Source organism: Lissotriton vulgaris, chromosome 1_1 (assembly GCF_964263255.1).
Source record: "Lissotriton vulgaris chromosome 1_1, aLisVul1.2, whole genome shotgun sequence".
NCBI lineage: Eukaryota > Metazoa > Chordata > Amphibia > Caudata > Salamandridae > Lissotriton > Lissotriton vulgaris.
In genome coordinates this window covers 959,451,192-959,466,356 of record NC_141685.1, presented here as the reverse complement: position 1 = coordinate 959,466,356, position 15,165 = coordinate 959,451,192, and the positions used below count along the sequence as shown (strand labels likewise).

The 15,165-nt window shown below is 44.9% G+C and overlaps 1 protein-coding gene across 2 annotated transcripts in view; it reads right to left on the bottom strand.

Annotated features, from left to right (window-relative positions):
• Nucleotides 1–15,165, bottom strand: part of PTGES3 (prostaglandin E synthase 3) — a 185,739-nt gene that overhangs the window by 36,210 nt on the left and 134,364 nt on the right. The window contains exons 6-7 of one of the 2 annotated variants that reach the window (XM_086959916.1): nucleotides 5,334–5,396; nucleotides 1,906–1,930 (exon numbers count right to left, since the gene is read on the bottom strand). In XM_086959916.1, the coding sequence (XP_086816042.1) occupies nucleotides 1,906–1,930; nucleotides 5,334–5,396 (88 nt within the window). The remainder of the gene's footprint in view (nucleotides 1–1,905; nucleotides 1,931–5,333; nucleotides 5,397–15,165) is intronic. The other variant, XM_086959920.1, reaches the window with a different exon arrangement.

Genomic DNA, 15,165 nt, shown 5'->3' with positions numbered 1-15,165 from the left:
GGAGCCACCTATCTCGTGATACTTCGAAGACTCTTCCAGGACAACAATGTGCAATCATCCGGACCCAACACTAGGCGGCGATCTATGCACAGATATGAATTCAGCAGCCCACATGCCTCGAACATTAAGTAAACACACGGAGAGGAAGGACGGAGCGCTAAAACTTTTCAGACACTCACCCCCAGTCACAGATCTAGGTTGAATCGATCATCGTTCTTTAGGTCACTTTGTCACCCCAGTTAAGACCCAGCCATATGCAAATCAGTCTTGACCCTGTTCCTTACGGGAACAGTCCAGCCCTAACTGCCAAGCCTGGCCTTCCCTGGACCGAAAACAAGCATCCTGGGACTGGTTTCGGGGTAATAACCCTTATCAGCCAGGCTATCTTGAATCCAGTGGCAAAGTGAGCAAGGGACCCACGTCTGGGCATACCCTGCCAACTTATCGCGAACAAAGCAAACACAAGGAGATGGACGGAGCATTGAAACTTTTCGGACACTCACCCCAGTCACAAATCTAGGTTAAATCCATCATCTTTCTTCAAGTGCCAGCCTGCTGCATCAGGTCACCTCACTATTCACAGGCAGTCAAGAACACTACTTCGACCAAGTGCCCATTAAGGTATCCGTAAGGGCTTTATTGCATGGAAGCAAGATCTCAGATGAGGCTGGCCCAAGTGGCAAACTTTGTCTAAGGACATTTGTGTTGACTTCAATAGAAGGCAGCTGTAGGTCCAGTGCCTCTCTGCTAGTCAAATTACCACAGCAAAAAAAAAATACACTCTTTTCAATAAGGGGTCCAAAGGTGAGTTCAACCCTGAATCATGTTAAGTATCAAGCTCACTGGGGACCTGAAAGTCTATAGACAAATGTTCATCATAACGAGGGGGAATTCCCTGCAACACCACCATCAACGCTGGGTGGAGGCAATTTTTGGAAAGAGTTAAAAAACCACAATGGAGACCTCAGAGAATGTTTCTGCGGCAGACTGGTTGTTCCAGGACCAACTACAGGATTGGTTCTGCAATCAGACATTGGGAGGGAGACCAACATACACAGTTTGGGCTTGCGCCTTCTCTTTAGGCGTAGATTAATGCTACTAGGTTGAGATCTGCTTTGCGGTCTTGTGTTTTCGTTTAGACTCTGACTTACTAGAGAACTCGAATGAGAAGATGACTTTACTTGGGGAGGACCTCGGAATAAAAAACAGGTCTGCAATTTATTGTATTCAGCCAAGTACAGCAGCTTTCTTTCTCGGTCCAAAATCCTAATCAGGCTCATACAACTTAGATTTGTGCTCAGGACCCAAACACTAAGGAGACACCTCATGCGTGTCCATGATTTACCGCAGTTTTCTGCAGATGCAACATGGTTTGAGGCCTATAGATTTAGGAGAGGGGCACTGTTCCCTTGCACTTTCGATTACAATTTTTAAGTCATGATAGGGTGAATGAATGTGGGGGCAGAGCTCAAGATCCTCGCTCGAAGGCACTGAAAAAAAAAAAAAAGGAATAGAAGTCAGTGCCTCGGGGTGGCACTTCAATGCGGCTCCGCTACATCACTTCTGGGACGGTACAGATCCAACAATGAGTTACACAGTGTCCCCAAGCAGCAAGTGGGAAAACTGCTAATTAAACTTCCAGCTCCTATCTGAGGAATATCATAAATGTGAAAAAAGTGGTGTTAGAAGTATTTATCAGAAAGACTGTTTTTGCACAAATGTTGATTTGGGAGGGTGTGGAAAATGGGTTGGAGGAAAGCTTAGGGAACGAACATGGGCATGCCACTAACAAAAGCATTTATTCATCTGTATACCAGCAAAAGAGACTTTGGTAAACAAATAACAGAAAATCGCATAACCATGATTTAATTAAAAAAAAAAAATTTTTTTAAATAAACAACTTACTTTCATCATCGCTATCGGGTGAACTCTACAGAGGAGAGAAGAAAGATCTATTAGCTCTAGCACAAAAAAGGTATACATCTGGAATCAAAACATTACACTAAATATTGTCACGGACGTTCAAACCATTTTTTAACTTGAAGAGAAGCTCACTGATTTATTTTCTACTTATCCCTCCACAGGTATGCTGGCATTACATCGGTGTATGGAGGCAGCCACTATGCCACTCACTGACCCAGCCAACTAAAATCAGAAAACCATCAAGAGGGGAAGCTGTAGATTTTGTATTTAGGCAAGCACCAGAACCTCAAGACTTAAAGAAACTAACTTGTCTGGCTGTTTAATGGTCAATAGTCCAATATCATTTTAAGGCTATTTGCAATACTATGTTTCAAGTACTTAAGCAAGAAGTCACAAAAGACTGCAATGTACAAATACTATCAGTATAAAATATTTTGAATGACGATATATTATTGAGGAATGGGCATATCGTATGAACAGAATAGACATCTATATTACAACGAAGGAAAGTATTTGCAATTAAGATCAGGTTCCAGCTTTATGAGAAAATGTTAAAATAAAGGAGCCTCAAGAGACCATTTCTAGAGACATCGCTGCCTTTTGTTTTCAAAGTTCCCATTATAATCTAATGGGGTACCCCTGTAAACCTCAGGATCAGGGTAACCATTAGTATAAAACAACAAAAAATCCTGTTGATTGCTAATTACACAGAAGACCAAAATAAACTAAGTCAGCCAGAAGAATCGACAGAAACATGGGGAAACAAAACATCCAGAGAAAATGATTACTGCACAATGTGTGTATTTTAGCGCAAGTTCAAGAAAATATCTATGTACAATAAACTTAACGTAGTAGTGGTAACTTGAAACCATCTCAGGGGGTCTTCATCAGAGCGTGGGAGAGGGGCAATCTTGCGTTGCAAGCAAGTCCCCGTCCATGGAAGAACTCCTTTGGTGGCTGGAAAGAGAGCAAGCCAACTCGTTTTAGTTGAGCTCCAGGGCAATAAATGAATATCCTAAGCTGGATATTGGCCCTTCACGCATTAACTGCACAAGAATGGGCCAGTAGGGGATGCACATGTCCTTCCAAAACAAATTAGACGAATGATCACTTGATGGCCGGTCTGGCGCTTTAACTGTTCGCCTTATCGAGCTTAGGATACTCCTGTATTGCCCTAGAGCTCCATCCAAGGCTTGCCGTTTTTCCACTGCTTTGTTCATTTGGCTTTGGACGGACAGCTTGCAGGCTGCTAGAGCACTGCCTAGTTCTTAGTTGTATTTTACATGTATAGTCACTTTACCCCTCATTTGTTCATTCTGCATGAGCTCTGATGTCACAGTTTCCACCTCATGGTGCAGCCCACGTTTATTGTACATAGATATTCGTGTGCTTTCCCTAAAATACATACATTGTGCAGTAATCATTCTCTCAGGTTGTGTTTTGTTTCTCCACGTTGCTGTTAATTAATGCTTCTGGTTGACCTTTAATTTTGGTCTTGTGTAATTAGCAACCAACAGGATTTTTATGGTTTAGATTTTGTTTTGAAAGAGCTGACAGTTTCAAAAGAAGGGGGGACCCCACATCAATACAAGGCAGGTAGACGGGGAACAAAACAGAGTATCATAGCAGAAAAGAACCTGCCTGGAGGATAATAAGGAAGGCCTACGATAGGTCCAAAAATTACATGTCACTCTGAACCCAGGAGGATATCTCAAGGACACACAGCAAAAAGTGGTTTATCAAAGACACTTTATTATACATTATTACAATTCATTTTTTTCTCTTATTTTTATTAGACAGCTCACAGTTATAAATCTACAATAAAAAATCGGAATAGAGAAGAATAAGTTCTAAACAGGGCCCATATTCTCACAGTTAATATCACCAACACACACAAAAGCCCTTCCTAAGTCAGAGGGAAGTAACAGATCAGCCTGATCTGCCCCCCAGTGAGCGGCAGACACGGCTCCCGGAGAAACGCATTTCTACTAAACAAACAGGAGACGTTGCTCCCGCCACAAACTCTCTTCTTCGGGAGCCCTTGAGAGGAACGGGCATCCTTCCCCTTCCCCCCCGTGACATCCCCGCCACGGATCTAGTGATGACGTTAGTCTTCTAAAATGCAGCTGGAACCCTACCGAATGAGCAGGAGACGCTGTTCCCACCATCAATTCTCTTCTCCGGGAGCCTCTGAGAGGAACGGGCATCCTTCCCCTCCCTGTTACTTCCACCTCTGACTTAGGAAGGGCTTTTGCCCTATAAAGCGCACCTAAAGTCCAACTCTAGAAGGGCTTTGTCCGGCCCCTTGGATTTGGAAATTAAACGCTACCCAATACCCCCTAGTCTCATCTCCTGCTGAAAATAAAAATCCCCAGTGTAGCAGACTCTGTAGCGAGCAGGATATCCTCGCTCGCCGATACTTCTATCTTTCAATTTAAGATAACCCTCTATCATCTGTGGCCCACATCTCGCCCCAACTTCCCTCCGCCCTGATGAAGGTGTAGCCCGACTGCGGCTATACACCGAAACGCGCGCCGGCGCTTGTTCCATTCCTGGAACCCACAAAAAACCCTTTTGGGACTTTATACCATCTGTCCCGTGTCCATCTTGTACATCTGTGGCAACTGTGTGAAGTGAATTATGAATGATTGTGTGTGTGTTGGTGATATTAACTGAGAATATGGGCCCGGTTTAGAACGTATTCTTCTCTATTCCGATTTCTTATTGTATATTTATAACTGAACGGTTTAATGAAAATAAGAGAAAAAAATGAATTGTAATGTATAATAAAGTGTCTTTGATAAACCACTTTTTGCTATGTGTCCGTGAGATATCCTCCTGGGTTCAGAGTGACATGTAATTTTTGGACCTATCTTAGGCCTTCCTTGTTATCCTCCAAGCAGGTTCTTTTCTGCCTTGATACTCTGAAAGAGCTGACAGTGACTTTGTAATATGAGCTTCCTGGAATAATAATGTGGCATTAGACTATGCCACTCGCGAATTCACGCATAACTAACTGCAATCTAAAACATCTCTAGCACACGTCAGATATAGCAGCTAAAGCAGTAGTTTAGAAGATAATGGAAACAAATGTTCTATGAAAGCGGAGTATTATAAAGAATGATTCTTGTATTGGAAATGATTTGAAGAAAAGTATTGGATGACAAAAATAGAAATGTTTGAAAACTAAATGAAAGTGAACGCTGAAGGTTTGAGAAATATTTAAACTGGTTAAGCACATCAACTGCTAGTGTAGCTACTTGAGGAAAAAGAAGTATGCTTCTTCACTGAATCAACAGTTCTTAATGACAGCAATCTAACATCCGTTTTTCTGTTTAATGGTCAGAACAGCAAGATTAGGTTGAAAATTCAAGGTCGCCAACTCAAAAGATTTAAGGCACACTACTTACATCATCTGCGCCATCTACTTCTGGCAATTCTACGTCCTCATCCCCACCCATGTTGTTCATCATCTGTTTTCAACAATAAAACAAAGTTATCATAAAATAATTAAAGTGGGGAAAAAAATCCACCCCTGAAACCAAGTTCTTGGCACAAGCTACTGATCGCTGCTTGAATGGTTGGGTCATTCTGCACATGAGATAATCAATAGTTTGGACCACTGATTCTACCCCATAAAAGTGGGTTCCCTTTACGTCCGGAGGCTCTGCTGCTTTCTCTCACCAACTTATTTGCCCGGTCAGCACTGAGCAAAGGACAGGTGAAAGATTGATGGAAACATAAGTTAAGGTTTTCATCTTCTAAGGTCAGGAAGTGACCTAACTCTAGCTACAGTCTACAACAGTGTGAAGCTAAAGAATTAATAGGGCCAAACTTGCCAATAATCTAAGCTGTAAATTTGTAGCTAAACACCTAACTGTAAATTCTGCAAAGTTATAATTCGCACTGTGAATGCTGTTCCGACAGTTCTTTGTGTGAGATACTAATATCTACAAAAAGCAATCCGAACAGCAGAAGGTATAATTACCTAGCCACAGTATCCATTACATGCTTAGCTACAGCACCGTCACAACACTGAGCAACAGCTCTTCAAACAGGGCAAGCAAGGCTCAGATGGATTGTGAGCTAGATAAGATACAGAACCACATTTTATAGCCATTCATTTTAAACTTGTTAAAAGCGCAAACAAAACAGGGCTAGGCAGTAAGTAGACAAAACAATTTACAATATAAAGCTAAACTGAAAAATTAGCAGAGTTTTTTCATTTAACAAGTTGTGACAAAAGGATTTACATACATGATGGCATCTTAAATTGACACGGGCATAGAATGTTGTCGTCCAACACAAAGCTAAAGTGTGCTTTTAGATTTTCCCTAAATTATAGATGTTTTCACAAAGAAAATGTTATCTCGGTAAAAAACTGCCAAATGTTTTTGATGCGTCAAGTTTATCTAAAGCCTAAAGCCACAAGCAGCATTTCAGAACCTTTCAGTCTCACAAACATGCCCGTGCAAGTCCTTGCTAGGACAGGAGCATAAGGGCATCATGTGAAAAACAATACAAGCAACCTAGTGCGACTTATATGATAGGCCATGTTGTGCCAGGTATGTTAGCTCCTTGAGAAACACTCCTCCTCAAAACCCCCCCAAAAAACCTGTCCCCCCAGTGTGAGAACACCCATTGAAAGAAAGGCGAGAGTGTATATTCACTCGCAGTACTAACTCCATCAGCTCCTGGGCCTGTAGTTAAATAGATCAGCAAGAGGCAGCTGATTAGGCCAATTGCTAATGTTGTGAGAGGGGGAGGAGGTGTGAAAATCACTGCGCTAACCCAGCCCTATCGTCAACAGGCTGCCACGATTTTCCGGGTCCATTCACCCCTTCACATATCTCTCTAGATCGCACCTGGGCTCCGTTCCTCTGATTTCTGTCAATCTTCCTAGCCTTAAGGTAACCAGGATTTCTTACTGTTAGTCCTGACCCCTCTGAAAGTAACAAAGTAGGTCTGTGTTTATAGAACTGCCACACTATTATCTTCTTCAGTCTTCGGCCCCCTTCTGCTCTCTAGAGATCCTAAATCTGATCTACTCCCACTTTTTTGTCCAGCTGAGCATACAACAAAGTATAACAAATTAAAACAATTATAGCTGGTGTGCAACAAGAGTTTGGGGAAGACAATTCTATTCACAGTACACCTGCCTCATTAAATATTCCTCAATACCTATTGTCCCCGTTCTCTTGTTCCACATCACCACCTTGCTGTACACGGAGGTGGCCACAACAGAAAATTAAACAAGCATTGGAAATGCAATAGGTCTCGCAGTAGTAAAGTTTGAGCTATAGGTGTTATTTATTTTTTTGTTTTTTATTTATGTGTTGTTTTTTCTAAATAGCTAAATTAATAGCTTTCTTCTTTACAAAGCCAATAGTTATAATTTTTGTAAATATGACACCTCTAGCATTTGTGAACCAGGGGTGATGAAGCAAACCAGAAATTGTGTGATGCAACGTTTCAGACCCTGATATGAGACGATGTCTTCCGGATGGAGAACGTTACTGGTGCCGAGGGCCTATAGATTAAGCAAGAAGAAAACTAAGGACCTGGTCGCCCTGTGCAAGTCTCTAGTCTAGAAGAACCCACGCGTTTTTTAATTTACTTTTGATTTTTTAGTAAATAATCTAAAAATACAAGATTCAGACAAAATCCAGATGTGAGCTTTAGAGTTAAGACTATATCCAAAAGACATATATGGAAGTAAGAGAAACCCAAAGTGGATATATATATATGATATAATTGTATTTTGTCTTGCATACGTGCAGGGATCTGTTTGCGGCTCCCAGTTGGATAATGATTTAGAACCCTGTATGTATGTGCTGCCGTTTCCCCCAGCAGCCCCGACTGGTCATTCTGTGTTTTCACATGTATGTGAGGGTTTATGAGGGTTCGACATTGATTTCTCCTAAATGACCCAGAGCTGGCTTTCAGAGATCTAATATGCAAGAGCGGCCGTGTAAGAAGACCACCAGGAGACGGCACAATAGCGGCCTCCTTGATTACTTTACAGCCTGCTGCTCGATATTCATGTACCTCCGCGGGGGCGCCATTGTTATGAGTCCTGTTTTGGTCACGTGACCTGTCAGCACAAAAGCAGCTGGCCAGCGCAGAACAATTGGAGGGTCGTTCTCCCTGCGCAGAGGGGGTGCGGTAAGGACAAGGAGGGGCGCATCTGGCCTTTATGCCCCGCTGTAAGTGTTAGGCTTCTCTGAGGAGGTTTTGACATGAAACCATGTTCGTCCTCGTGTATTTCTGTTGGGAGCTGTTTTTCGGAGCAAGCCAGGCTGGTATTTGAGTGCCCAGTGCTTGTAAAACATCACTCAAGTCAAAGTCTTCCTCCGTGCTGTGCATCCCTGCTAATGACGTTCCTGATTCATTCTCCCAGAATGTTTGGAATGTTCAGTTGTAAGGCAACCTAATACCCCAATGGCCATGAGGCAGCATATATATATAAACGCTCCAAATAACTAAATTCAGGGGGGACAGGAAATAAAAACAGAATCTGCCTCTTGCAGAAGGTGTAGCCACGTGGGCAAACGCAGAATCCTGCGACGTTATTACGGACATACAAAAACCGTGAATTTTCTGTAGAAAATGTATTTCTTGCAGGAGGCAATGTCAGGAATCCCGTCGAAATGCTCTAAAATGTTGCATTCTAACTCGGTGGTATTTTTCAAAACACGAGGGCAATGAACGTCATAATCCTCGCTCCGTCACCGCAGGAGTCGTTCCCCCATTAATGATACAAAAGGTTGTCCCGGAAAGCTAGGAGCACGTACCATTAACTAAAGCCTCGAGTGCACTTGTTTCGAATGTAACCAGGTGACTGGGCCTTTTGTCTGTCCGAGGTGCATAAAATGAGCACTGATTGCAACCTGGGTGTCGGTAATTACACTGCAAATATGGCCTGTATTAGACGGTATTTGGGTTCGCTCTAGGTGTGCTGTCCCCCACTGTGCAAACACGGAGTCTTGTGATTAGCATAGTAGGCGGTTTCCTGCAAGGTCCCGGTAGGAACACTGCTTTGCACAAGTGAAAAGCTGAGGGCAATGAACGTCATAATCCTCGCTCCGTCACCGCAGGAGTCGTTCCCCCATTAATGATACAAAAGGTTGTCCCGGAAAGCTAGGAGCACGTACCATTAACTAAAGCCTCGAGTGCACTTGTTTCGAATGTAACCAGGTGACTGGGCCTTTTGTCTGTCCGAGGTGCATAAAATGAGCACTGATTGCAAACTGGGTGTCGGTAATTACACTGCAAATATGGCCTGTATTAGACGGTATTTGGGTTCGCTCTAGGTGTGCTGTCCCCCACTGTGCAAACACGGAGTCTTGTGATTAGCATAGTAGGCGGTTTCCTGCAAGGTCCCGGTAGGAACACTGCTTTGCACAAGTGAAAAGCTGCACCACAGTGGGATGGTGTATCCTGCAGTTTATTCAGACTATTTTACAGCCGTACAGTGAACGCTGTAACCCTACTTAATTCGGATACATTTTAAACAATATTGTTCCTAACTTTTCCCACCTGTCTAACCTAGGAGAGTTTGTTGCAAATTATTTTTACGGCGTCATTATTTGTCTTTGTATTGCTATAGGCGATATAGGGTCCTTTGTCTGGATTTGGGTAAAAATTGTAAAAAAAAACAAGACGGAGGGAAGGGAGGGGGGAGGAGAAATGCGACACGGCGGGAAGGGGAGGGGGCGGAGCGGGTAAAATAAACAAACAAGACGGAGGGAAGAGAGGGGAGGGGGGAGGAGAAATGAGACACGGCGGGAAGGGGAGTGAGTCCCGTTTGGTGAAGGCACTCCTGAAAGCACGAATCGATAAACACATCGACTCACGCCTTGTTTTTCTAGCTCTCTTTCGTTCCTCAAACGCATTCCTGCGGGACTCTCCCAACCAACTCTGTCGAGTCTACACCCTGGGAGGTGCTCACAACCAGAACTGTGAGTGTGAAAAACAGGCGCCCTTTTCAGTTGCAATGACTGGAAGCATGACGTCACCCAGTATCACTGGAGGGTAAATGCAATTCCGTGAGCCAGAGGAAGAACGCGCTCAAAGACGTGCCACAATCACGGACACGTTTCGCCCTGCTTGGTGAACGTCAGCGTGAACATTTTATTGAGCACTCACAGTAAAGAAGCTTAAAGGAGGCAATGGGGGTTGATCGTTCCTGATAGTGCGAGCTTGGGAAAGGTGCCATCCCTTATCAGAAACATATAGCGCTGTGAGGCATAGCTAGTATTTGCCACCGAAGGTGTTAGGGGCTTGGAAAATAAAGGAAATTCAGAAAAAGTAAGTATTCTGACCTTCAAAGATAACGTTATTACAGAAAACAGAAGTATTAAACGTACACTTTTCAGGGCTACAGAGACCAGTTGCCCAATTTGGACCAAGGGGCGGGTGGCCCCTACTTGGGCGCATATGGCGACCACAGGCGCAAATTCTTGCTCGAAAGACCTGTTCCATCGCAAAAGAAAGTAGCCAAAAGCTGTCACTCTCAACAACTGATTTATTGGAATAACTTTTGTTCCGCTCTTTTGGTCTAATGTACAGCGAGCGCGTTGTTGAGCAAAAGTTGAGTTGGCACTATACAAATATGCTCAATAAAATGAGTAGAAACGAACCTTGACATGCACTGGATGTAAAATTATGGGACAGCAAAAAAAGAAATCAATAGTCATAGCCCGTAGCTGGCCCACTGCTCACCCTGCGTGCTGTGACGTTCTCTATAGCACAAATCTCCCCATTTCGTTTCTAGTCTCCAAAGGATTGCAGTTCCTCGAAGTGCTCAGACAGAATCTAAGCACTACACCGAACACCAAAGAAAACAAAACAAACAATGCAGGCGGCTGGGGGGAGGATAAATGCGACGCGACCAGGCAGGGGAGGGGGCGGAGCGGGGCTGTGGGAGGAGTGCGGGAACAGACGGCGAGGGGAGGAGAGTAGGAGAGTAGGGGAGGCACGGCCTAGCGGCCGTGCAATCAAGAAGTGAGGGGGCGGGAGAGTAGGCAAGGCAGGCGGCTGGGGGCATGTGCACGCGCTTTTAAGCTCAATGCGCATGCGCATTGAGCTTAAAAGTCACGGGCACTGCAAGGAATCGCCACGATTCCTTGCAAGTTGGGAAAAGAGTGGATAAGTCCCAATACTCTCGCTTGCTCAATGCGCATGCGCATCGACAGGCGAGACCTAAAACTGTTTGAGCAATGAATTTAACACCTAAGTAGCTAGTTTAAAAGTTTTAGGAAAGGATTTAGAACCCTGCAGCCATAAAACAAGTCTAGGGAATGGCTCTTGCGGCAATATAAGCCATCCATCCACAAATCTCTTGCTACTTCAAAAGATTTTTTTTTACTACCTGTAGTCTTGGTGCTGGCATTGTAGGAATCGTCATTGAAGTCAATTGCTAGAATAACGATTTGCTGCGTGCATGGACAAGAAACACAATTTTGTAGTTTTCTTACACGGAAAAATAATCTTTGTTCAGGAGTTCATAACCAAATATGTGGAATGGAATCTAACAGGAGCCACTTTTTGTATGTTTCGAAAAACTGACCCACATTGTCATCGCAAAGCAGCATTGTTCGATTCCAATTAAACAAGCATTGGCATAGCCAAAAGGTCTCGCTTTTGGGACCTTTTAAGTATTTAGTTATGCAGCACAATATCCTTGGTGCAACAACATTAACTGTTGCGTGGCTAAACACTTATAAGGTCACAAATGTGAGACCTATTGGCTATGCCAATGCTCTTTATTTTTTGCTCTTGGAGGAAACCGGGCTAGTGCCAGAAGTGTCAAGGGCGAGTAGTAGGGAAGTGAGGAGTGAATGCCAGGAGGGACAAGGGTGACTGTCAGGCCATGGGGGTGAAGGGTGAGTGCCAGAGAGGTGAAGAGTGAGTACCAGGGAGCTGAGACGTAAGTGTCAGGAGGGTCAAGGATGAGTGCCAGGGAGGGGAAGAGTGAGTGCCGAGAAGGGGAAGTATGAGAGCCAGGGGTGAGGGGTAGCTGCCAGGCCAGGGGGGTGTAGGGCTAGTGCCACGGAGGTGAAGGTTGAGTGCCAGGTCAGAGGGATGAAGGGTGTGAGCCAGGGAGATGAAGGTTGAGTGCCAGGGAAGTGAGACTTAAGTCAAGAGGGTCAAGGGTGAGTGCCAGGGAGGGGAAGGGTGAGTGCAAGGGGTGAAGGGTAGCTGCCAGGCCAGGGGGATGAAGAGCTAGTGCCATGGAGGTGAAGGGTGAGTGCCAAGGGGGAGAGTAGTGAATGACAGGAGGGACATGGGTGAGTGTCAGGGAGGTGAAGGATATGTGCCAGGGAGGGGAAGTATGAGTACCAGGAGGGTCGAGGGTGAGTGTCACGGAGGTGACAGTTGAGCCTCGGAGAGTCAATGCGGAGTGCCAGAGAGGGAGTAGGGTGAGTGCCAGGAGCGAGGAGTGACTGCCAGGCCTGAAAACTCCACTTTATGGTCTTGCAACCTTATGTGGAAAATATATAGCAAATGAATGGGCTTCAGTAGCGGACTTGCACCTTGTTACAGCAACTTATTGAGATAAAGTTTGCATTGCAAATAAGCCAAAGCCAACACAATTTGAATTAGTAACCGTTAGACCTGGCACCATTGGCGTGGGTCTCCCCTCCATTTTGTTGCTGTTGCCTCATGTGTTTTTGCTGGTGTTAGCTGCTCAGAGCACTGTGCCACTGCCAATCAGTGCCACCGTGCAAGTGCTCCCTGTATAAAATATACATCTTGATTGGATTCCATGATTGGCTTACTTGGTTTACTGTAAGACACCAGTAAAGTGCACAAGGAGTGCCCAGGGCTTGTAAATCCAAATGCTGCTAGTGGGCTTGCAGCACTGGTTGTGCCACCCACAGAAGCAGCCTTGTAAAGTGTGTCTAAGGCCTGCCATTGCAGAGCCTGCATGCATTCTGGTACTGCCAGGCTGACTGGGCAAGTGCACCTACTTGCCAGTCTCTAAACCTTTCCTTAACTTCATATTAGTCACCCCTATGGTAGACCCAAGGGCAGGGTGCATTGTAAGCATAAGGCAGGACAAGCCCTGATGTATGTGGCATGTCCTAATAGTGAATTACAGCCATTTTCGTTTTTCACTATTGCAAGGCTACCCGTTCTCATAGGTCAGAATGGGATGTTGGAATTGTTACATTCCATGATCCCAAAAGACTCAGGGAACATGGTAGAGATTCGAGTTTAGTATGCCTGAACTCAGAATAATAAAATACATCTTTCAGTAAAGTTTATTTTAATGTTCTGTGTTTGCAACTACCACTTTTAGAAAGTTGGTATTTGCTTGCCTAACCATTTCAGCCCGCCTCTGCTCTGATGTGTATCTGCTGTCTGGTTTCTGTGAGTGACAGGGCTGGGGAATTCCAGGGGACAGGCTGGGGCAGCTAGGTGGTGAATAGGAAGATTGCAGCCAGATGGGTGGGAGGAGTGCACCTAGACCAGTGGTTCCCAAACTTTTTTGACCCGTGGCTCCCTTGACCTAATTGGCAGTTGGCCGTCGCTCCCCACCATTTTTTTTTACCGGTGGGCGGGGGGGGTGGGGGGTGGGGGGTGGGGAATCACCGGGGCGCAGCACACACTTTGGTAACCACTGGTCTATATCATCCCATATATACAAAGGCAACTGCTCTAATGATGGACTGAAGGCAACGTCCCGGCAATCAACTGGCATGCCACAATGTTAATGTCAATCATGTTTTGAGGTAAGAATAAACAGATGTTCTAATTGAAGCTTTTTTAATGGGCAGGTCCTGTCTGATACCGGTTACCTGCAATTTTTTTGCTTTAGTAGGGAGATATCTGGCACTTCTCAGCACCTTTGCAACAAGGGAATTTCATGATTTCCATGCACTGGTACATATGAGAAAAGTCAGGAAATCATTTCTGCACAGGGAAAGGGAAAGCAGCTTTCAAATGTGCACACAGGGAAGAATGTAATATCGAAACATTTTCAACAAAGTTGGTTTATTAGGGAAATGTGCATCCTGGAAGTGGAGAACAGCATGTCTGAGATGCAGATTATTTTATGGCAGTAATTTTCAACCGGCCTCATTTTTTTCCCAGCTCTGCATTTCTCTACCTCCCTAATTAAAGGTTGAACATGACACTATTTTCTTGGATCGGCTGAGGCTTTTGTAGTAGCAACATCTTTTGCTTTTATTATAAAAATTGTAGTACCCGCAAAAAAATGCTTGCAAAGAGTTTACATCTTGTCTGCTATTGCCATCTCAAAAACAGTTTGTCACTTGATTCTCTTCAGAGAATGGCGATGGTGGGGCAGGGGAGTCGCACCTTCAGGAGGAAAAATATCACACCTATTTATTAGCAGGCCATCGAGAGCACTTCTCCTGTCAGCAGGAGATTCCTTTATTTTGTGCACTCCTTAAGGCCCCCTGTGCGCTGATAATTACACTGTGGCTGCCGACAGGCGCGCAGATTAGGAGGAACATAGGACCTAACCCAAACAGGTTCGTCAGGCTTTGTCAGGCCGTTTTGCATTTCTTTCATCTTGTACTATGGCCTAATCAAGACGCTCGGGGTGCACCATACGCCACACTTCACAGGGAAGGGATGGAACATTTCTCAGGCGGCAGTTTCCACTACCCACATCCTGCGCCGCGGCGCCCCTGGCTTCTCATCACGACGCACCGGGGCGGCGCACACTTTGGGAACCACTGACCTAGACTATGAATAGGGCTTTGCTCTGCCACCACAATGCTGGCTCCACCTCCTGTGGAGCGTCTGATGTCTCTGCCCTGCACACTGAAAAGACAAGCCAGAGTCCTATCAACCAAGTGCTCAAAAACTGGACTAAACTAGGCAAAGGCCCCCTGGCCTGAAAGAACAAAAGAAATGTGGTATAAATATTGGGACTCTGCTCCCAAGAAATTAGATCCTGTTGCAACAAGAAGAACCTCTGCCCGACGAAAAGGAACTGGGAAAGCTGCAAGGAGGAGTACTGTCCCTGACCTGGGGGATTGGCCTGCAGTGGTTGCCTTGCTCCGAGAGGAAAAGACTTTGTTCAATGTGTGCCTCTAAACAATCTCCAAGGGCTTGTGTGTGAGCTTGCCCCCTGAACGGAGTCCCAGGACTATTTGACTCCCAAGGCCTTCACAAAAAGCTGCTGGAAACTGCCATCTTCCCCGCACTGCTGGACCGGCCATCTAAAAACCGCCTCTAAGCCCTGATCGCTGTGAAGCCTGT